The following is a 22,855-nucleotide window of genomic DNA, read 5'->3' as shown; positions in this document are numbered from 1 at the left end:
ACCACCGTGCACCTTCTCACCACCACCGAAAAAAAACTCCAGTTCTAGTCTTGGTCAGCGAAGCGTGTGAACTGCACGGCTCCGGCTGCCTTGCTCAACGGATTCAGGAGATTAAAGCAGGCTGGGAGGAAAACCGGCGTGCCGCGATGGAAGGAGGCGGTAGCCGCGGTTCCTCGCGGGGCTGTTAGGACGTTGTTGAAGGACGAAGACAGCACCATCAGAAGGACATCAGAACCCACCGGGCGGAGCCTGCTGGGGTCATGTGACCTCTGCCGGAGGTCTGTGGAGCCGTTATGGTCGAAGCGGCAGCCAGCAGACGCCAAGTTCAGTTCAGCTGAGTCACAGGTGGAGTTTTTCTCTGCCTCAAATAACCCTTCCTCTTCCTCCTTCCTCTCCTCTTCCCCCCCCGGCAGAGCTGGCCGTCGTGGCGGTGCTATTCTCGGCGGTGCTGGCTCTACTTCCCGTCTCGCCTCCGATGCGCCCAGTGTTGCGGCTGCGAGCCATGAGGTTGGGCTACAGGAGCAGCACCCTGCAGACTGCTCAGGTGAGTCCTCGGACACGCCTCCTGCTGGGATCGCTCTCGCCGTCCTGGGTTTCAGGCGCCACTGAGCCGGTGAGTGACGCGGTTTTGGGTTTGTCAGTGTTTGTGGCGGCGGCGGCGGACAGTCGGCGCTCTCCTCCCTCCGCCCACACCGGATGGAGGTGTGGTTCCTGATGCGGTGGACGCTTTTGTCTCGGCGAGTTAAAGCGACAGAATGTGAGACGATCTGGAATCTTAACGGAGCGTCTTGCCGCTCAGCATCAGCTGCTCATCAGCTGATCAGAGTCCAGGCCCTCCCTCCTCGCTCATCACCACGTTTATGATGTGCTGGTGGATGCTGGGAAGTGAAGCCCCTCCACCCCTCAGCACCCCCCTCAGCGAGGGTGGAGCTGACGGAGGTCATCTGATGGACTGGCTGGTAGCGGCTGGGAGGGGGCCGTGGTTCAGCTGGAGCTGGCGGTTCGACCCCCCCACTGGGCGACACACCGTCAGCCTCTTTCCCCAGAAATCCCAGTTCTTGTGTTTTGGCTGTTCTGGAGACGGCGCCATTCAATCAATCAATCATCAATCATCATCATCAATCAATTTATTTTGTACAGCCCAGTATCACAACAACAGCTGCCTCAGAGGCTTCAAGATGTTACATTGGTTGGTAAAAATAAAAACAGTGAATAAGCATAATGTTAATATGTCAAATTCACAGTAACGAGACAAAACGAAGCAACCACCGCCTTAGACCCTCACATCCGGCAAGAAAAAACTCCAGAAACCCAGTGGGAGAAAGAAATCTTGGGGAGAACCACAGTATGGAGGGATCCCTCTCCCAGGGACGGACAGCTTTGGCAACAGCTAGCATGAGACAATAAGAAGTAAAGCCTAGGACTATGTTGAGGACAGTCCGTTGGACGGTCCAGCACAGAACCACGGATCCCAGAAGTAGAACCGAAGCCAGTCGCGCAGGCCGACAGGAGTGTCCTCCCGGTCCGGACGGAGCTTGTTCGTAGGCCCTCGTAATAGTGGAGTCAGCAACTGAAACTGGAGAAGACTCCCCCTCGAAGGGGGGGACAGCAGGTGAAAAGCAATGAACGGACTAAAGGGAATAACATTCAGACATTAGAGGACAGGGCTCAGTGCACCGTACTTCCCACAGCATTCTAGCTCCTAGGGCAGCTTTGTGGATAGTTTAGTATTAAACTAGTATTTAGTTTATAGTTTAGTAGTTTAGTTTAGTTTAGTTTAGTTTAGAATCCCTAGCTGACCTGATCATAGGCTGCATCGAAGAGAAACGTCTTGAGCCTAACCTTAAATGTGGAGACTGTGTCTGCCTCTTTGACACCACTTGGAAGCTGGTTCCATAAAAACGGTGCCTGATAGCTAAAGGCTCTTCCACCTAGTGTCCATTTAGAGACTCTAGGAGTCACCAGTAACCCTGCATTTTGAGAGCGAAGTGCTCTGATTGGTTGATAAGGCGTTAAAGCATCTTGGAGATAGGTCGGAGCCATCCCATTTAGGATTTTGTAAGTGAGGAGAAGGATTTTAAATCTAACTCTAAACTCGACAGGAAGCCAGTGAAGAGATTTTAGAACGGGAGTAATGTGTTCACGTCTTCTAGTTCCGTTAATAATCTGGCGGCCGCATTTTGAACCAACTGAAAGTTTTTTAATGCACTTTTTGGGCAGGCTGCGAGAAGGGAGTTGCAGTAGTCCAGTCTAGTGAAACAAATGCATGGATGAGTTTTTCTGCATCGCTTCTAGGTAGAATGTTTCTTATTTTAGCTATGTTGCGCAAGTGGAAATATGCTGTTTTACAAGCCAGGTTGATGTGTGCTTTAAAGGAGATATCCTGATCAAATAAGACCCCGAGGTTCCTCAGTAGAGGAGGAGGATACACTGACGTTATCTAAGGTGATAATCTGTTCAGATAGACACTCTCTCAGTTTATGGGGGCCTAGTATAATGACCTCTGTTTTGCCAGGATTCAGACGGAGATAGTTCGTAGTCATCCAGGTTTAATTTCTCTGATACAGTCACTGAGTCTGTCTATTTGATTAGTTTGATCAGGTTTCATAGATAAATACAGTTGTGTGTCATCTGCATAGCAATGAAAATTGATATCGTGACTTCTAATTATGTTCCCTAAAGGAAGCATATATAACAGAAATAAAATTGGCCCCGAGCACGGACCCTTGAGGAACCCCATAACTGACCGGGAGCACGGTGAGGACTGTTGGTTAACGTGAAACAAATTGGTACCTATTAGATAAGATCGATTTGAACAGCAGAGGGCTTTTCCTCTGATGCCAACCTCACATTCTAACTCTGCAGGAGAATATTGTGGTCGATTGTATCAAAAGCTGCACTGAGGGTCTAGGAGACCAGGACCTGAGACTAGACCTGCTCAGCCGCCAATAGAAGTCATTAGTGACTTTAAACTACGCAGTCTCAGTGCTGTGATAAGCTCTATACCTGACTGAAATTTCTCAAATCAACTATTGTCTGTAGGTGGAGGCGAAGCTGTTTAACCACGACTTTTTCCAGGACTTTTGAAATAAAAGGCAGCTTTGATATTGGTCTGTAGTTAGCTAGAATATCAGGATCGAGATTAGGTTTTTTCCAGCAGTGGTTTGATTACTGCGAATTTAAATGAGTGGGCACATAGCAATTTCTAGAGACGTATTTATTATAGTTATGATCGTATTTAAGATAACTGGAAGAATATCTTTGAAAAGCTTAGTTGGAATTGGATCTAAGAGACAGGTCGAGGTTTTAGAAGACACTACAATCGAAGTCTCAGTCCCCATCTACTGATGAGAAACTATCTAGTATTTCAGGTATTTCAGGTGGAGGCAGTGGCTGGATTCCCTGAGCTTGATCTGAGGAAAGCTCTTCACTGATTTTACCTCTGATGGTTATGATTTTATCATTAAAGAATTTAAGAAAGTCATGGCAGTTTAAAGATTCTGGGATTACTGGTTCCACTGCAGTATGACTGGTTGTCAGTCTGGCTACAGTGTTGAACAGAAAACCGAGGGTTATTTTTGTTTATTTCTATTAAACGAGAGTAATATAATGTCTTGGCTTTAAAAAGAGTTTGTTTATAGCTTAGCAAGCTACATTTCCAGGCCTTCAGAGATTGTTCCGATTTAGATTCGCCACAGTCTTTCTAATTGCCGAGTTTTTAGTTTGAGAACACGGGTTCAGAATTAAACCATGGAGCAACGCGCCTGGGTCGATTGGTTTTCAGCTGCAACGGGGCCCACTACGTCAAGGGCAGATTTAGTGAGTGCATAGCACTGTCAACAAACTGATCACTATTATCACCACTGGTCAATAAGCTCATTTCTGTGAGTTAACAAGATAATGCAGCAAATGCAGGCTGGATCAATTCTTTGTACCGAGCCACAGATTTTTCAGATAATGTCCGTATCAACTGAATTTTATCTTTTTGAGCAGAGTAGTCTTCAATCAAAACCTGAAAAGTAATTAAAAAATGGTCTGAGAGTATGGGGTTCTGAGGGAGAACATTTAGGTCACTGACTTCTATCCCATATGTTAAGACCAGATCCAGGGGTGTGCTTGTGACTATGAGGGATTCAATCAACATTTGAGTGAACCGATACTATCTAATACTGCAATAACACATTACTCAAACTGTCACCAGAATCATCCACATGGATGTTAAAGTCACCTATTATAAGGATCTTGTTATGAGTCAATACTATATTGCTTAAAAACTCTGAGAACCAGTTAAAAAGTCAGAGTAAGGACCAGGAGGTCGATACACAATAATTAATAGCACAGCCTTTTGATTCTTCAATTTGGACAAGTAAGCGTTAGTATTAAGCTTTCAAAAGAGTTGAATTTAACATTAGTTTTGGGTTTAAGAGAAGACTAGAGTGCATATCCACTGCCACACCTCCACCTCCACCTGTTGATCTAGCTGTTTGGAAATTAACATAGGTTGGAGGGGATACATTCATTGAGCCTCACATAGTCATCTTGCTGGAAGCCAAGTTTCTGTTTAGAGCAAGGAGATCAATGTTATTGTCACCGATAAGGTCATTAACTAACAGAGATTTAGTGGAGATCGCTCTAATGTTTAGTAGACCACATTTTATGTATTTCCTACTGGAAGAGTTATTCTGTCTCCTACAGGTGTAAGCTTTTACCCCCACTGACTTTTTCTAATGCTTTGAGCACTATGGACAGACTCAGTCTCTGTTAGCCTAGGTAACCTCCATGCTGGACTTGTAAAAATCCAGGAGCAGGATTAGTGACGGGATCAGCAAGATCAACAGAGGAGCGTTCTACATGACTGCTCTGCGCCCGGGGCTCATAGCTGGTTTGTCAATTTAGGGTACGAAGCCAATCAGCCATATTGTGAGCAAAAAGGGCTGCACCGTCCAAAGTTGGGTGGATGCCGTCCCTGCGGATGAGCCCAGGCTTTCCCCAGAAGGTGCACCAGTTGTTTAGAAAAATAACTCAGTTTTCCTCACTCCATCTAGACAACCAGCGATTGAATGATGAAAGTCGGCTATACATTTCATCATTGACCAAATTGGGCAGGGGACCAGAGAATATTACAGCATCAGACATCGACTTAGCCAATTCACACACCGAGGCTACTTGTAATTTGAGCACCTCTGATTGTCTCCGCGGGCATCATTACCGCCTGCGTGAATCACGACTCGACGGAATCTCCTACCTTCCTGTTTTAAAAGCCTAAGGTTCCCCTCGATGTCCCCCACTCTGGCCCCCGGGTAACACCTAACCTTCACCGCTGGCAGCTTCACGTCTCTAACTATAGAGCTGCCAATCACCAGCGTGTCCAGTTCAGCCGCGTGTCGTCGCTGAGGGGAGAGAACCTATTGCAGACGTGAAGCGGTTCTTGGAGTGCTACGTGCGCGTGCTTAGCACTAGCCTTCCTCCGGACCGTCACAAACCGGTCCTGGTCTTGTCCCGGCTGCTCGGGACAACGCTGCGGGGCTAGGCTTGCTAACACTCCTCTCACTGCGGGAACGGGCTGCGAGCCCTGCCGCTACCTGGCTGTAGCTAGCGCTGCCCTGCCCCTCACATCTGCGCAGCCGCTCCTCTAACTTCGGTTACCCTGGCCTCCAGCGCTGTCAATACACTGCACTTTACGCAAATACCCCTATCGTCAAGGGAGGCAGGGTTCTGACTCAACATACGGCACACTGAGCAGGAAAGAAAAGAAGACAGAGGGGAGGACGCCATAGCGGTCCCGGCGGACCAAGCTAGTTAGCACCGCTAAGCTAGTTAGCACGCCGGTGGCGCTAACGGCGGAGAAGAAATGTAATTCACGAGAGATCACTGGTCAATTAGGGGCGAAAGTAACCCCGGGGGTGTAAATAACCCCGATTTTTTGATTGCTTCGTGAATTAAACAGTAATAGCAAGAGAGGAGACAGCGAGCACTTCAGTCGCTCGCAGGCTTCAGCAACACGGGAAACACTCACCGGAGTGACGTCAGCCAGACTCACGTGAGAGTCTGGCTGACGTCTCATGTGAATGAGTCCAGCACATCTGGACCGTCTCCTGCACCACGCTCCCGTCCGGATCCCGGAGACACACTCTGGCTGAGCGGAGGAAAGAGCGGCGCCGACTAGTGGCCTGGCTGACACACAGCGTCTCTCGCTTCTGTTTGAGGAGTCTTCTCAAACTGTCTGAATGCAACTCTTCTGCTGTCCGGTGTGTGTGTGTGTGTGTGTGTGTGTGTGTGTGTGTGTGTGTGTGTGTGTGTGTGTGTTTGGTTTTGTGTTTGTGTTTGTGTTTGTGTTTGTGTTTGTGTTTGTGTGTGTGTGTGTGTGTGTGTGTGTGTGTGTGTGTGTGTGTTTGTGTGTGTGTGTGTGTATGTGTGAGAGAGAGAAGACAGATTAGTATTTTTCACTGAACTCAAACTTCAGAGACCTGGAATCAGGGGTTCCGGTCCGGTTCCGGTGGAACCCGGAAGTTCTGGAATCTTTCACTGGAAAACATGGACGTTTTGACGACACGCTAGCGCCCGTTAGCATGCAGGACGCCTCGCCGCTGAGGTGTGTTGGTCGTCGGGCCTGTCAGGGTCTGAGCGCCGGCTAATGATCGTCCAGCTGTTCACGTCTGCCTCGGCGGCGGCGCTCTGATTAGCGGGCCGACGGCCTCAGACGCTCATTGCGTTCGGATCGCCGGTGAGCTGCCTGGAGCGTGGACGGCCCCTCCCTCCGCCGTCACGCTCGCTCCGGCTGTCACGGTGATGCACGGCTCTCCAGCCGGGTCTGCCAAGGACAAACGGCACTTAGCTGATGACGCCGCCGGCTTTTAGACTTCTCTGGAAACGTTTCATCACGGCGAGCGGCGAAGTGGGGAAACGGTTCCTCCTCCTCGCCGGCAAGCCAGCATCTGTTGCTTACAGTTGCTTGTCTAAATAAGGTCCTCGGCGGCAGGAGAGACCGGCTCGGATATTGATTTCCTTGCTGTTGTGGCAAGGTTAATGACGGGGCGCTGGGAGGACGGCGAGCGGCGGAGCGGGCGCTCCATCACGCCTGCTTTATGACCGTCCCTCCATATCCTCTCCAAGGCCGAGTCGCTTCCTGCTGCAGCTCAGCGCCGGGGCAGGAGCCGGGGCCGGAGCCGGGGCCAGAGCCGGGGCCGGAGCCGGGGCCAGAGCCGGGGCCGGAGCCGGGGCCGGAGCGGGGCCAGAGCCGGGGCCAGAGCCTGGGCCAGGGCAGGAGCCAGAGCCGGGGCCAGAGCCGGGGCCAGGGCCGGGCCAGAGCCGGGGCTGGGGCCAGAGCCGGGGCCGGGGCCAGGGCAGGAGCCAGAGCCTGGGCCAGAGCCTGGGCCAGAGCCTGGGCCAGAGCCTGGGCCAGAGCCTGGGCCAGAGCCTGGGCCAGAGCCTGGGCCAGAGCCGGGGCCAGAGCCGGGGCCGGGGCCGGGGCCGGGGCCAGGGCAGGAGCCAGAGCCCGGGCCAGAGCCGGGGCCAGGCTGGGGCTGGGGCCAGAGCCGGGGCCAGAGCCGGGGCCAGGGCTGGGGCTGGGGCCAGAGCCGGGGCTAGAGCCGGGGCCAGAGCCGGGGCCGGAGCCGGGGCCAGAGCCGGGGCCAGAGCCGGGGCCAGGGCTGGGGCTGGGGCCAGAGCCGGGGCCAGGGCAGGAGCCAGAGCCGGGGCCAGAGCCGGGGCCAGGGCTGGGGCTGGGGCCGGGGCCGGGGCCAGGGCCAGGGCAGGAGCCAGAGCCCGGGCCAGAGCCGGGGCCAGGGCTGGGGCTGGGGCCAGAGCCGGGGCCAGAGCCGGGGCCAGGGCTGGGGCTGGGGCCAGAGCCGGGGCCGGAGCCGGGGTCAGGGCCGGAGCCGGGGCCGGCTCCGTTTTGCCGTCCCGGACTGGAGCCGTCTGGAACTCACAGTGATTCATGTTCCGGGGCGCGGCGCGGTCAGGAAAGGGAAGAGGTGTGTGTGTTTACAGCTCTTTGTTTGTGTGAACTTTATCTGGCTGCGTGTCGAGCATTTGAAGACGTACGCCGGCGTCGGGCGCCCGAGGTGTTCTCCAGATGTCCTGCGATACGGCGCGACTTCGGCACGCCGCCGGCATCGTAATGGAGGAGAAGCCAGGAGTTAGAGAGAGTCCGTAACAGCGCTCTGCGATCCGCCGCCGGTCGGCCAGACGGCCTCATTTGTCAGAACCCCGGTGATTCTAATCACGGTGTTAGGGGTTGAGGAGGCGGCGCTGATTTTAAATCGGCACGCCGCCGCTCTGGATGGAGGTGATTAACGGGCTGTTTGTGCCCCAAGTGATTGGATTTAGCTTTCCTGTGATTGGAAGAGTGCCGTCTGCCCTGGAGTGGCGTCCTCTCGGCGTTTGAAGCAGGACGTGCATACCTAACAGAGCAGAGCGAACGGCGAGCTGTAAACCCCGCCGCCAGGATCTGCAGCCTCCAGCTGATCACAGCTGGAGCCGCTGCTGTTTGAGTTTCAGTCAGTGAAGCCCAAACAGGCCTTTTTTCCCAGAATGCACCTCAGTACGGCTGAAAGATGAACTGACCGGCTGGCCGGCAGCTCTTTGCTCTTAAAGTCATTAATGCAGCTTCATGGAGGCCCTGCTCCCACAATGCATCAGTCTCACAGTTTCCCTCCACAAAGGTTTGGCTTCCAACACCAGCATCTCCAGAACGATGTCGTTCCCATGTTGGGCCACTAGTGGGTGCTGTTGTTTGGGTTCTCCTCCACTGATCCTGGTTCTGCAGGGTTCTCCTCCTCGGGTCCTGGTTCTGCAGGGTTTCTCCTCCTCGGGTCCTGGTTCTGCAGGGTTCTCCTCCTCGGGTCCTGGTTCTGCAGGGTTCTCCTCCTCGGGTCCTGGCTCTGCAGGGTTCTGCTCCTCGGGTCCTGGTTCTGCAGGGTCTCCTCCTCGGGTCCTGGTTCTGCAGGGTTTCTCCTCCTCGGGTCCTGGTTCTGCAGGGTTCTCCTCCTCGGTCCTGGTTCTGCAGGGTTCTGCTCCTAGGGTCCTGGTTCTGCAGGGTTCTCCTCCTCGGGTCCTGGTTCTGCAGGGTTCTCCTCCTCGGGTCCTGGTTCTGCAGGGTTCTGCTCCTCGGGTCCTGGTTCTGCAGGGTTCTCCTCCTCGGGTCCTGGTTCTGCAGGGTTCTCCTCCTCGGGTCCTGGTTCTGGTGAATCTGTTGGCTGTTCTCTGTAAACCAGTGCAGAAGCCACTGTGTTGTAAGTGGTGTGATATAAATAAAGCTGAATTGAAAGTTCCTGCAGTTCACAGGGTCCTTCATCCATGAGGAGATGATCAGATTGGTTCTGTGTCTGGTTCTGTGTTCTCCACCTCTGATTGGCTGCTCTGGTTCTGTGTTCTCCACCTCTGATTGGCTGCTCTGGTTCTGTCTTCTCAGCAACCTGCGCTTCCTGATGATCGCTCTGGCCTACGCTGTCCCCACTGGAGTGTGGGCCGGCTGGTCCGGAGTCCTGGACATGGTCCTCACGCCCGCTAAAGTCAGCCAGGTGGGCGCGCACGCGCACACACACACACACACACACACACACACACCTGAAGTCCTCACAGTGTGCGATCACAGTGTGACTGAAGGTCAGACGTGACGTGACCCTGCTGAGCTGGAGGACGGCTGAGGACAGGAAGCTCAGTGTCTCTGCTGCAGTCCGTCCTCAGCCTCTGCATTTTGTTTTGCTAAATGAGAAAACGGTCATGTTACAATGAGCAAACTATCGTTGGATTGAGGAAAAAAGTGTCAATATTCCCAGAAAAGATAAAAACACGAGACCGGGCCGTTTGGAGCCGGTCCTGAGAGCCTTTCAGCAGGTCCCTGCTTCCTGTGCCGCGGCTCACCAGAGTCTGACCCCGGAGGGACTCCCAGAGAAACACTCCTGTGATTAGAAATGCAGAGGATCGGTCCAGACCTCAGTCCTGCTCCTCCGGCAGCCTCCTGTTCGTCCTCTCATGGCAGAGCTGAGTGGAGCCATGATTGGTTCTTTCTGTGAGGAGACGCCGGAGCTGCTCGCCACGACACTCTCCAGCCCTGATTTTCCAATTGGAAAACCTCCACCTGTGCCAGCAGTTCGCAGAGCCTTTCACACTCGTCGGCCTCTCAGATGAACAATGGAAGCGAAGAGCCGTCTGAGAGATCCGGCCTGTCCAGAGTCCAGACCCGGATCCTGAATGTCACGCTGTTTAAAGTCAATCAGAAGAAGAAGCCGAGGTTTGGAGAGTAATTAATCCCAGAGCTGCTGTAGCAGCGTGAGCGGTGCGTTTCGGCGCCGGCGCCTCCTGACAGCTGAACTTTCCTGCAGTGCTTTATCGACTCGTTCAGAGCCGCTCGTGAATTAACTTCAGAAAAACACCGACTTTCATCATTTACAGTTTGAGCGGTCGTGTTTCAAAAATCTGAACTAAGCAGACACAGTGGAGATGGAGCCATACCACTCAGCTGAAGGACTGGCCTGGAGCTGCGTGCCGATACCGAGGGCCGAGCCCGAGTTCAGATACCGAGGGCCGATGTGGGCACTGATCTGTTGACTTTATATTCGTACAAAGTGAATTATGTGAAGTGATGCAGCCACTCAGCAGATGCATCACACACACTCCTGCAGCAGCTGTGTGTGTTGAGGTGTGTGTTCAGTGGTCCAGGTGTGTGTGTTGAGGCGTGTGTTCAGAGGTCCAGGTATGTGTGTTGAGGTGTGTGTGTTGAGGTGTGTGTTCAGCGGTCCAGGTGTGTGTGTGTTGAGGTGTGTGTTCAGCGGTCCAGGTGTGTGTGTGTTGAGGTGTGTGTTCAGCGGTCCAGGTGTGTGTGTGTTGAGGTGTGTGTTCAGCGGTCCAGGTGTGTGTGTGTTGAGGTGTGTGTGTTGAGGTGTGTGTTCAGCGGTCCAGGTGTGTGTGTGTTGAGGTGTGTGTTCAGCGGTCCAGGTGTGTGTGTGTTGAGGTGTGTGTTCAGCGGTCCAGGTGTGTGTGTGTTGAGGTGTGTGTTCAGCGGTCCAGGTGTGTGTGTGTTGAGGTGTGTGTGTTGAGGTGTGGGTTCAGCGGTGCAGGTGTGTGTGTGTTGAGGTGTGTGTTCAGCGGTCCAGGTGTGTGTGTGTTGAGGTGTGTGTTCAGCGGTCCAGGTGTGTGTGTGTTGAGGTGTGTGTTCAGCGGTCCAGGTGTGTGTGTGTTGAGGTGTGTGTGTTGAGGTGTGTGTTCAGCGGTCCAGGTGTGTGTGTGTTGAGGTGTGTGTGTTGAGGTGTGTGTTCAGCGGTCCAGGTGTGTGTGTGTTGAGGTGTGTGTTCAGCGGTCCAGGTGTGTGTGTGTTGAGGTGTGTGTTCAGCGGTCCAGGTGTGTGTGTGTTGAGGTGTGTGTTCAGCGGTCCAGGTGTGTGTGTGTTGAGGTGTTCCTGGATTCAGAGGATGAAACCTGCCAGGCTGCTTCTTCCAGAGAGAGGACGGCGTGTTCAGGGTTCTCGTGGTTCTCTCACGCCTCTGTGGATGTGGAGACGGAGCAGAGTGCAGACAGGATGAGTTTGACCTCTGACCCCGTGTTTCCACCAGACGTGACGCCAAATTATCGTGCGATGAGGTTTCTACAAAGTCAATGTAATGACGCGACGCGACAGACGGCAACCGATGACGTGACTTGCACTGCCACTCGCCACCGCTCGACGATCACCGCCCTCCATCATCCGTCCATCTGTCATCCATCCATCCATCCATCCATCCATCCATCCATCCATCCATCCATCCATCAGGATCAGGAGATATTATTCATTTTTTTGAAACTGCTGTTGCATTCGTGACATTTTGTCACCGAAACTTGAAACAGCCGACATTTCATTGCATTGTCGTCTTTCTTTCTTTCTTTCTTTTTTCTTTCTTTCACAAACTTTCTATTTCACTTGTGATTTAGCACGGTCCTCTGAAAGACACATATCAGGACTTCCTCTGTGTCTTCAGGCTCTCATCAGCAGGCAGGGCCTCAGTCTGACCCACTTCTGCCGTCACTTCGTTGGGAAAACAAATTTGCTCTTCTTCCAGAGTGACGACTCTGAAAATGATTGAGGTTGAGTTTGACCTGAAGGTGAATGAAGCTCCGCCCCTCCAGCAGACTCTCTGGGAGCTGTCTGAATCAGTCCGGACCGGTCGGGCTCGGTCTGGACCGGGTCAGTAAGCCTTGGAAAGGCACCTTGAGCATCGAACGGCTTGTCAGGATTGATTCAGTGAATGACTGGCAGCAGGGCGGCCGGCAGGGGGGACGCACATCAGGACGGACGGCAGGGGGGACGCACATCAGGACGGACGGCAGGGGGGACGCACATCAGGACGGACGGCAGGGGGGAGGCACATCAGGACGGACGGCAGGGGAGACGCACATCAGGACGGACGGCAGGGGGGAGGCACATCAGGACGGACGGCAGGGGGGACGCACATCAGGACGGACGGCAGGGGGGACGCACATCAGGACGGACGGCAGGGGGGGAGGCACATCAGGACGGACGGCAGGGGGGAGGCACATCAGGACGGACGGCAGGGGGACGCACATCAGGACGGACGGCAGGGGGGACGCACATCAGGACGGACGGCAGGGGGGAGGCACATCAGGACGGACGGCAGGGGGGACGCACATCAGGGCGGCCGGCAGGGGGGACGCACATCAGGGCGGCCGGCAGGGGGGACGCACATCAGGACAGCCGGGAGGGGGGACGCACATCAGGACGGACGGCAGGGGGGACGCACATCAGGGCGGCCGGCAGGGGGGACGCACATCAGGACGGACGGCAGGGGGGAGGCACATCAGGACGGACGGCAGGGGGAGGCACATCAGGACGGACGGCAGGGGGGAGGCACATCAGGACGGACGGCAGGGGGGACACACATCAGGGCGGCCGGCAGGGGGGACGCACATCAGGACGGACGGCAGGGGGGACGCACATCAGGGCGGCCGGCAGGGGGGACGCACATCAGGACGGACGGCAGGGGGGACACACATCAGGATGGCCAGCAGGGGGGACGCACATCAGGACGGACAGCAGCAGGACGGACGGTAGGGGGGACGCACATCAGGACGGACGGCAGCAGGACGGACGGCAGCAGGACGGACGGCAGCAGGACGGACGGTAGGGGGGACGCACATCAGGACGGACGGCAGCAGGACGGACGGCAGCAGGGCGTCTTTCCTTGAAGATGGACTTCTGGAAGTTGTGAATCGACAGGAACGGCGTTCAGCGTCTGTTGACCTGCAGCTGCTGATGGATTCAGAAGAGAGGCCAGGATCCAGCAGCGCTACATGCTACATGCTACATGCTAACGTGTTTTGGGGCTCTCGCACCAGCAGTGCTACATGCTAACGTGACCATAGTGTGATGGATACCCTGAGTCAGTAGGTGCTGGTATCGGTTCTCGGTATCACCTCTCAGAATCGGTTTTCAATATTGGCTCTCAGTATTAATAATAAAGATGCATTGGTTTTATACAGCGCTTTCAGGACACTCGGAGACGCTTTACACTGCATTATTCATTCTCTCCATACTGGGTGGTGGTAAGCTGCTGCTGTAGCCACAGCTGCCCTGGGGGGGGCAGACTGACGGAAGCGAGGCTGCCAGTCTGCGCCATCGGCCCCTCCCACCACCAACCATTCACTCTCACAACTTTCATACTAGGCACAGTGGTGAAGTGTCTTGCCCAAGGACACAACGTTTACGCCTGCGGGAGCGGGGATCGAACCGCCAACCTTCCAGTTATGAAACAACCCGCTCTACCAACTGAGCTACTGTCGCCCCAATTGGGTATTGGGTATTGGGTATTGGTTGTCAGTATCGGCTCTTGGTAACAGCTCTTGGTATTGGCTCTCGGTATCACCTCTCGGTTTCGGCTCTCGATATTGGTTCTCGATATCGCCTCTCTTTATCGGCTCTCGGTATCATCTCGGTATTGGTTCTCGATATCGCCTCTCTGTATCGGCTCTCGGTATCAGCTCTCGGTATTGGTTCTCGATATCGCCTCTCTGTATCGGCTCTCAGTATCATCTCGGTATCGGCTCTCGGTATCGGCCTTCAGCTGGAGGTTGGAGCTGGTCCTGGTAGCCAGTGGTATCGGTGCGGTGGTAGCGGGTCCCAGGCAGGGAGAGGGTCATGGTAGCTGGTCCCAGGCAGGCAGAGGGTCATGGTAGCGGGTCCCAGGCAGGCAGAGGGTCATGGTAGCTGGTCCCAGGCAGGGAGAGGGCGTGGTAGCGGGTCCCAGGCAGGCAGAGGGTCATGGTAGCTGGTCCCAGGCAGGCAGAGGGTCATGGTAGCGGGTCCCAGGCAGGGAGAGGGTCGTGGTAGCTGGTCCCAGGCAGGCAGAGGGTCATGGTAGCGGGTCCCAGGCAGGCAGAGGGTCGTGGTAGCTGGTCCCAGGCAGGCAGAGGGTCGTGGTAGCGGGTCCCAGGCAGGCAGAGGGTCGGGGTAGCGGGTCCCAGGCAGGCAGAGGGTCGGGGTAGCGGGTCCCAGGCAGGCAGAGGGTCGGGGACATACATCAGCTGCAGAGCCTGAGCAGCTGCTCCTGACTGGGGAGTTCAGTCCAGTCAGGTTGGGGTTTTCGCCGCGGCGTATTCATCAGAAGTAATGCCTCTCAATTTATTTCTGCAATGACTCGGCTTCTGCTCGGCCCGAAAAAACAAACACAAACAACAGAATTGGCCAGTTTCCTGTGATGGAAACAAATCTCAGAGGTTCCTTTGCCATCCGTCTTTCAATTTGGTCCCTGGAATTGCAGGTTATTTTGAAAATGCAATAAGGCTACAGTGTGTGGCGCTTCATTACCGCTCCAGACTCTCCGCTGCGAGTTTCTGAGGAGGCGGACCGGACCCGGACTGTTCCAGGGACAGGAGCTGCTGAAACAGGAAGCAGGAGGAGGAGGAGAGGAGGAGGAGGAGGAGGAGGAGGAGGAGGAGGAGAGGAGGAGGAGGAGGAGGAGGGGGGAGGAGGGGGGGAGAGGGGGAGGAGGGGGAGGAGGGAGGAGGAGGAGGAGGAGGGGGAGGAGGGGGAGGAGGAGGAGGAGGAGGAGGGAGGGGGGGGAGGAGGAAACCTGCTGAACGTGCAGCAGCAGGATGGAGCTCCGTAATGAGAGCGTCGGGGAAAACAGGTGCTTTGCCTGCGCTTTACTGTGCTCATCAGTCAGAGCAGTTGTTCATTTAATGGAAGCCGTTTAGAATGCAGCGAGCGATACGGCTCATTCAGCCAGTCCTGCCTCTTTTAGTTTGATTACCTTTTTCCCTCCATTACAGAAGCACTTAGACAGGCCTGAAGCACCTTCCACCGCCGCGCAGCGCCGTGCAGCGCCGTGCAGCGCCGTGCAGCGCCGTGCAGCGCAGCGCCGTGCAGCGCAGCGCCGTGCAGCGCAGCGCCGTGCAGCGCCGTGCAGCGCCGTGCAGCGCCGTGCAGCGCCGTGCAGCGCAGCGCCGCGCAGCGCCGTGCAGCGCCGTGCAGCGCCGTGCAGCGCCGTGCAGCGCAGCGCCGCGCAGCGCAGCGCCGTGCAGCGCCGCGCAGCGCCGTGCAGCGCCGTGCAGCGCCGTGCAGCGCCGTGCAGCGCCGTGCAGCGCAGCGCCGTGCAGCGCCGTGCAGCGCAGCGCCGTGCAGCGCAGCGCCGTGCAGCGCAGCGCCGTGCAGCGCCGTGCAGCGCAGCGCCGTGCAGCGCAGCGCCGTGCAGCGCAGCGCCGTGCAGCGCCGTGCAGCGCCGTGCAGCGCAGCGCCGTGCAGCGCAGCGCCGCGCAGCGCAGCGCCGCGCAGCGCAGCGCCGTGCAGCGCCCGCTCTGCAGACCGCCGGATCTTCTGGATTACATGAATTAGCTGGGATGAGGTGAAAGCTTAAAGCTGAAGGTTTGTGACCGCCGGCCGGAGACGCTGGTGAAATGAGACTGAAAGGAAAAACAAACACTCCAGCGTGTGTTTCTGGCTTTCGGGGCTTAACGCTAATCAGCTGCAGATTAATGACACAGCCGCGCTGCAGCAGGCGCCGCTAAGCTTCCATCTTTCTTTTCTAAGGCTTCCAAGCCGCTGAGATTACAGAAGTGTTCCTTCGCCTCACGCTGAGCAGTGATTCATGTGCTGCTAATAAAAAACAGCCCGGAAGCAGTTAGTCTTCAGCTTCCAGCTCCCGAGTTCAGATACCGGGGGGGGGCTGTCCCAGCCTCCTGTCCCAGCCTCCTGTCGTGTCCCGTCCCCCTGTCCCGTCCCCCTGTCCCAGCCTCCTGTCCCAGCCTCCTGTCCCGTCCTCCTGTCCTGTCCCGTCCTCCTGAAGCGTCTCCGGCTCGGCCTTGTGGGCGGGGCTGGGTTTGGGCTTGAGGCTGTGGGTTTCTGTCCCGCCTGCCGGTCCGGTCCAGACGCTCGGAGCTTGGTTCTGTGGAGATCTGGAGGTTCTGGAGTGACCCGTTCTGCTGAGCGCCCGGTCTCTGAGGGGGCGGAGCCCCACAGCACTCCCAGGGTGATCTGCCTCCAGCGTCGTGGCGTTTTGGCGTCCGTCCCTGACTGAGCCAAAGCACTTTGGGAGTTTAATAACTCTGATCGGCCACTTCTCTTCGTTACGGACTCTCCTGACGGGCCGGCTCAGAGCCTGATTAAGGAAGAAGCGCCGCTTCCTGCTTTGGATTCCGCCGCTCTTCCTGTCTCCTCGCCCGCCGCTCAGATCCGGCAGAACTGAGTTACTGCCGGAGGAAGATTGATGGCGGCCGTTCACCTTCAGCGGCGCTCGGAGGAGGTTCCGTCTGGCCGTCACGGCGTCACACCGCCGCTTATCGCTGTACCGGCGGCCGGAACGTCCGCTGTTTGTGTTGCGTTCAGCGGCGAGAGCGAGGAGGGACGGTGTCTGCACTCTCTGGAAGAGTCCGGTCCAGACTCTGCTCCTGTCCTCCTGTCCTCCTGTCCTCCTGTCCTCCTCCCTCACCCACCCTTCCGTTGTCCTCTTCTCGTCCTCACAGGTGGACGCAGGCTGGATCGGGTTCTGGTCCACGGTTGGCGGATGTGTGTTTGGAGTGGCGATGGCGAGGTAAGACTCACTCCGTCGTCTTAACGTGTCACTGTGTGGAAGCTGGAGTGGGACGCTTTGTCCAGAAGGCCTGTGGACACGTTTGCACTCAGGACACTCCCGATGCGGGACGTATCCTGCCTTTAATGGACGTCCTCCTCGCCCAGGCAGTCTGTCCAGAGACACCGAGACGTTTCAGATCATCAAACACATTTTAGTATGAGACAAAGACGGCGCAGGACGGACGACTGAGGGAGGACAGACGTCCTGAGTGAAGGACCAGCACGGCGCTGGATTTACTGAGCTGCGTCCCGATAGAACAACATGCTCCTCTGACGACAGCTGAGACACTGGAGACGGAGACGTTGGAGACACTGGAGACGTTGGAGACACTGGAGACGTTGGAGACACTGGAAACACTGGAGACGTTGGAGACACTGGAGATGTTGGAGACACTGAAGACGTTGGAGACACTGGAGACGTTGGAGACACTGAAGACGTTGGAGACACTGGAGACGTTGGAGACACTGGAGACGTTGGAGACACTGAAGACGTTGGAGACACAGGAGACGTTGGAGACGTTGGAGACACTGGAGACGTTGGAGACACTGGAAACTCTGGAGACGTTGGAAACACTGGAGACATTGGAGACACTGGAGACGTTGGAGACACTGGAAACTCTGGAGACGTTGGAAACACTGGAGACATTGGAGACACTGGAGACGTGGAGACACTGGAGATGTTTGGACTTCAGTTTCAGGAGGACTTGGAGGAAACGTCCCGCCTGGTTCCTGTCGGTCTGAACACTGAGCGACGGTTTAATCTGCAGGATCCGACTCCAAGCAGCAGGAATAACAGCAGTCTGGGTCTGGATCTGGATCTGGGTCTGGGTCTGGGTCTGGGTCTGGATCTGGATCTGGGTCTGGGTCTGGGTCTGGATCTGGATCTGGATCTGGGTCCAGCCGGACGGCAGCTAGCAAAACTGCTTCGACAGCCCAGAGACCCAGGACAGATAAAACTCCCTTTAAAAGGAAGAACCCTGCAGAACCAGGCCCAGAGGAGGGGAACCCTGCAGAACCAGGCCCAGAGGAGGGGAACCCTGCAGAACCAGGCCAGAGGAGGGGAACCCTGCAGAACCAGGCCCAGAGGAGGGGAACCCTGCAGAACCAGGCCCAGAGGAGGGGGAACCCTGCAGAACCAGGCCCAGTGGAGGGGAACCCTGCAGAACCAGGCCCAGAGGAGGGGAACCCTGCAGAACCAGGCCCAGAGGAGGGGAACCCTGCAGAACCAGGCCCAGTGGAGGGGAACCCTGCAGAACCAATCGCAAGGCTACAATCGCTGCAGGTGGATCAATACAGGAGGGACGTACCAGAGCTCTCTCTGGTCTGTGGTGAGCTCTAGAACCTGGTCTCTGGTCTGTGGTGAGCTCTAGAACCTGGTCTCTGGTCTGTGGTGAGCTCTAGAACCTGGTCTCTGGTCTGTGGTGAGCTCTAGAACCTGGTCTCTGGTCTATAGTGAGCTCTAGGACCTGGTCTCTGCTCTATAGTGAGCTCTAGAACCTGGTCTCTGGTCTGTGGTGAGCTCTAGAACCTGACTGAAAAGTCTCTAACAGGTCGTTGTTATATAAATGTTCTCAAAACTGATTACAACAACTTTCTCCAGGATTTCAGAAATGAAGGGAAGGTTGGATGCTGGTCTGGAACTTGTTAGAACTCCTGGATCAAGGGTGGGATCAAGGGGCCCGGCCCGGCCCCGCCCCGCCCCGCCCCGCCCCGCCCCGCCCCGCCCTGCCCCCCAGCAGACCACAGCTGTTCTCTGGGAAGCTGCTGGCGCTTCAGTACCTGATCGATCTGCTGTCAGGACGGCGGCGGAGTCGACCCGAGGTAAAGGGGGATTGATGCAAATGCAGCCAGCACTTTCCCTCCGCTGATGGATGAGCGCACGGCGGCGGAGACGGAGTGTGGAGTCTGCGGGATCCGGGATCCGGGATCCGGTCCTGCTGGACTGGATGTATGTTTGTGTCGGGATGAAGCCCAATCAGCACTCTGCAGGCCGGCCGCCTCATCAGGGAAACGAGCCCATAACTCCGTCTGCTAATCAATGGGCCCGTTTGCAGCGCTGGGAGGAAGCGCGTGTGTGTGTGTGTGTGTGCGTTCTCGTATTTCTATCCTTGTTGGGGCCAAATGTCCCCACAAGGATAGCAAAACGTGGAACGACGTGCCTTGTGGGGACCTTTTTCCGGTCCTAAGTAGGAGAAACAGTGTTTTCTTGACCATGTTGTTGTTACTGAAAAAAGTAAAAGGTCAAAAACATTTCTTTAGGGTTAGGCTTTGTTGTGGTGTGGGTTAGGGTTAGGGTAAGGGTCAGGGTTAGGGGCTAGACATGAATGGGAGTCAATGGACGGTCCCCACAAGGATAGAAATACAAGACTGAGCGTGTGTGTGTGTGTGTGTGTGTGTGTGTGTGTGTGTGTGTGTGTGTGTAAACACAGCCGCTGAATTATTGGTGTTGATTACATGGTCTGAGTCAGTGGAGGGACTGATTAGTCTTTCTGTGGTGCAACAGTTGTTAGTTAAATCAAATTCAGCTTTAACAAAACACACACACACACACACACACACACACACACACACACACACACACACACACACACACACACACACACCCAGCACTTGTGTCATTAGCAGCTGTTGGGAGCTGCTCGGACTCATTCTGATCATGTCGATAACTCGTCCCGCGTTCAGAATATCTCCACATGTATTGATTTTTCCTGCCGGGACGCCGGGACCCCCTGCTGGGCCTCGCCCCCCCGCGTCGGTTAAATCACTGCTTCCTGACGACGATTCTATGATTCTCGTCTCCCTCAGAGGCGAAGGACGAGTTTTTAAGTCATAGTGACTGTTCACTGCTGAACGTTGTCTTGACTGCTGAAGCTTGGTTCTGCTCTGCAGCCTCTCATCGCTGCAGCTCTGAAGCAGCTCGGAGTTCCACGGTGAATGAATACATGAATCCTGAAAGATGAGTCGGAGGGAAGCCTGTTGTTTTATTCGTCTTCATGAAGCTTTTTGACTGACCTGGAGAATGTGGATCCGTTCTGCATGTGACAGAACATCAGGGTCAAACTGCGTTTCTTCCTGTGGCTCGGTGCTGCGGAGCAGAGATCATGTCCACAGCGCCGGATTCATGCTCAGTGTCAGTTTTCTGATGAAGGGATGATTCCTACAGACAACTAGACATCAGTCAGTCGGTCACGGAGCGTCGGTCCTCCGCCTCCGGGCCGTTCCGCCGCTCCGGGTCTTTATCTGTGATGTGGGAGATGGTCAGATTTATCGGCTCATTGTGGAGGCTGTGATTGTGAAAGTTAAAAAATATCTTGTTTGATGGATGAGGGGCGATTTAGAGCGCCTCCTGCTGGCCCGGGTCCAAAGCCGTTCCTTTAATGTCTGGTTCCCGTCCAGGGCTCCGCTCCTCTTTTTGACTTCCTATTTGAAAATAATGACGGTGAAGCCGAACCGTCGGACTCTCCAGCTTTTCCACAGGAACAGAACTTTCTAGAACACCAGACGGAGCGGGCGGCCTTCGGTGCTCTGGCTGTGCCCTGACCTGTGAGCAGCCGTTTCCCTGGAGGTGAAACCATCACCCACTCACCGCCGGGGCCGGGGCCGGGGCCGGGGACGGGGCCCGAGCCCGAGCTGGGGCCCGAGCTGGGGCCGTAGCTGTAGCCGGGGACGGGGACGGGGCCCGAGCTGGGGCCCGAGCCCAAGCCGGGGCCGGGGTCCGAGCCGGGGCCCGAGCTGGGGCCCGAGCCCGAGCCGGGGCCGGGGTCCGAGCCGGGGCCCGAGCTGGGGCCCGAGCCCGAGCCGGGGCCGGGGCCCGAGCTGGGGCCGTAGCTGTAGCCGGGGACGGGGACGGGGCCCGAGCTGGGGCCCGAGCCTGAGCCTGAGCTGGAGTTGGACTGACCGACGCCACTTCAGTGAAAACCTTCCGTTTTCTGTTTTCGTTCCAGAAACTTCGGGCAGTGACTGTGTTTTGAAAAAGATGCCCGTTTCCACGGCGACGGCGGGACCGCTGAACACCATGCAGTGAGCCTGTGGGGCCACTAGTGGGTGCACGTGCACAACAGCAGTGTTTCAGAAAGTTCCACTTTGGGAGCTATTTTCAAAAAGTTGCACCGCTGTCATGCAGGCGGGGTCTGAAGCGCCGAGTGATCCTCTGTTGGCTCCACGTTTCGTCCTGAAGTCAGCGGCTGCCGGTGGACGCTCTGCGGTGCCTGCAGGGCAGCGTCACCGGCCAATCGGCCGGTTAGAGGGGATGTAATCCGATATCCGTCTCTCCTCTGATTGGCCGGCAGTGGCAGGCTGCCTCTGATTGGCCGGCAGTGTCAGGCTGCCTCTGATTGGCCGGCAGTGGCAGGCTGCCTCTGATTGGCCGGCAGTGGCAGGCTGCTGCTGTTGTCTGGTCAGAGGGAGGAGGGCGGGAAGCAGCAGTAACAGCTCTCGTTATCTTCCCATTACGAGCTGGGAGGAGAGTCGGGGGGGGCTGGAGACGCAGCAGGTTATTCTCCTCCACATCACGGCGGTCGGAGCGCCGCGACGCTCCAGGTTAATGAGACGAGATGGAGCGAGCGCCAATGAGGATCGGCCGCCGGCTAATTTGTTTTCCCTGCGAACAGGCCGGTCTGCGGCTGCATGGCGGCGCCGTATTAAAGCGTCTGTTTGCTGATTAGCAGCATGTCCCCGTCTCCAGCGCAGACCCAACCATAACGCCACGCTAATGATGATGCTTCAGCGCTCCCCGCCGGCGCCTCAGAGCAGAAAATGCAATCTGATCCTACACGTCTTAAACGATGCTATTTTTACGACCAATAAATCCTGTTAGAGCGGAAAAGATCGGCTTTTAGTTGTGACAGGAGCTCCGAGACGCCGCGACCATCTTCACTCTGCAGCGCCGCTTCCTTCTGTTCCATCGAGGAAATCCTGCGGGAACTCGCCGTCGGAGCCTCATCAAGGCCTCGTCCACAGGACATCTCACTCTCCTGCTTCTTCTCAAAAGAACGCGGGCTGAACATGTTCTGAGGCCCGCCTCGTCTCCAGCCGAACAGGAACCGCGCAATTTAGAACTTTTGCTTTTTGAATCCAGCAGCTTCCTCCTGGTGAGGGGAACTTTCCCTCCAGTGTCGTCTGCAAACATGGAGACATTCTGGACGCGCCTCAGATGCTGAAAGGACAGGTCAGCGCTTCAGTCTTTATGGTTCTCGTCCACAGCATCTAACAGGTTCCCATCAAAAGGTTCCGTTTCAGTGTGAAACTTTCTTGAAGTAAAAACTGAAAACCAGGACTGGTCCTAAAACTGGTGAGGCATCGGTCCAGGTCCCAGGCAGTTCTGTCTTTGAAAAGCAGAGCTGCAATTTTTAGAACCATCCAGAATAATTTCATTTAGCGCTTGGACCTCAGGTTTGTGTTTGGTAGTGGTTCCTCTGTCGTCTGGTTGCCGTTTGGCAGTAAACCTTAAACCCTGGAACGCCGGGCTCTGTTCCTTTTAGGTTTTGCCACATTCATGGGGAACCTGTGGTTCCGGCTCTCGGCTCTTCCACATGCTGCTCGGGCTCCTGTCTGCTGAGTGGATTCATCACCAACATGCTTTGTTTCTTCAGATCGTCGTTCAGTCAAAGAATCAGAAACCTAAAAGAGCTGCTCCAGAAGGAGGCGCTGTGGCTCCGTGTGGACGACGGAGACCAGGCTGTCAAACGCCGTGACACTTCCTGAAAGAAACGGGAAAGAGTCCATCGAGGAGGTGTCCACACTTTATGTGCTTTAATTTTCAGTCGTCTTCAGGAAATAAGGTGCTGCTGTGTTCGA

The 22,855-nt window shown here is 55.9% G+C and overlaps 1 protein-coding gene across 1 annotated transcript in view; it reads left to right on the top strand.

The window, feature by feature from the left end:
• slc49a4 (solute carrier family 49 member 4) overlaps positions 1–22,855 on the top strand; it is a 59,868-nt gene that overhangs the window by 18,370 nt on the left and 18,643 nt on the right. Inside the window, 3 exon segments of the mRNA XM_030112764.1 lie at positions 414–533; positions 9,403–9,521; positions 16,951–17,018. Of these exon segments, the coding sequence (XP_029968624.1) occupies positions 414–533; positions 9,403–9,521; positions 16,951–17,018 (307 nt within the window).

Source organism: Salarias fasciatus, chromosome 16 (assembly GCF_902148845.1).
Source record: "Salarias fasciatus chromosome 16, fSalaFa1.1, whole genome shotgun sequence".
Lineage (NCBI taxonomy): Eukaryota > Metazoa > Chordata > Actinopteri > Blenniiformes > Blenniidae > Salarias > Salarias fasciatus.
The sequence above is the reverse complement of the archived record's forward strand: the minus strand, read 5'-3'. Positions and strand labels throughout refer to the sequence as shown.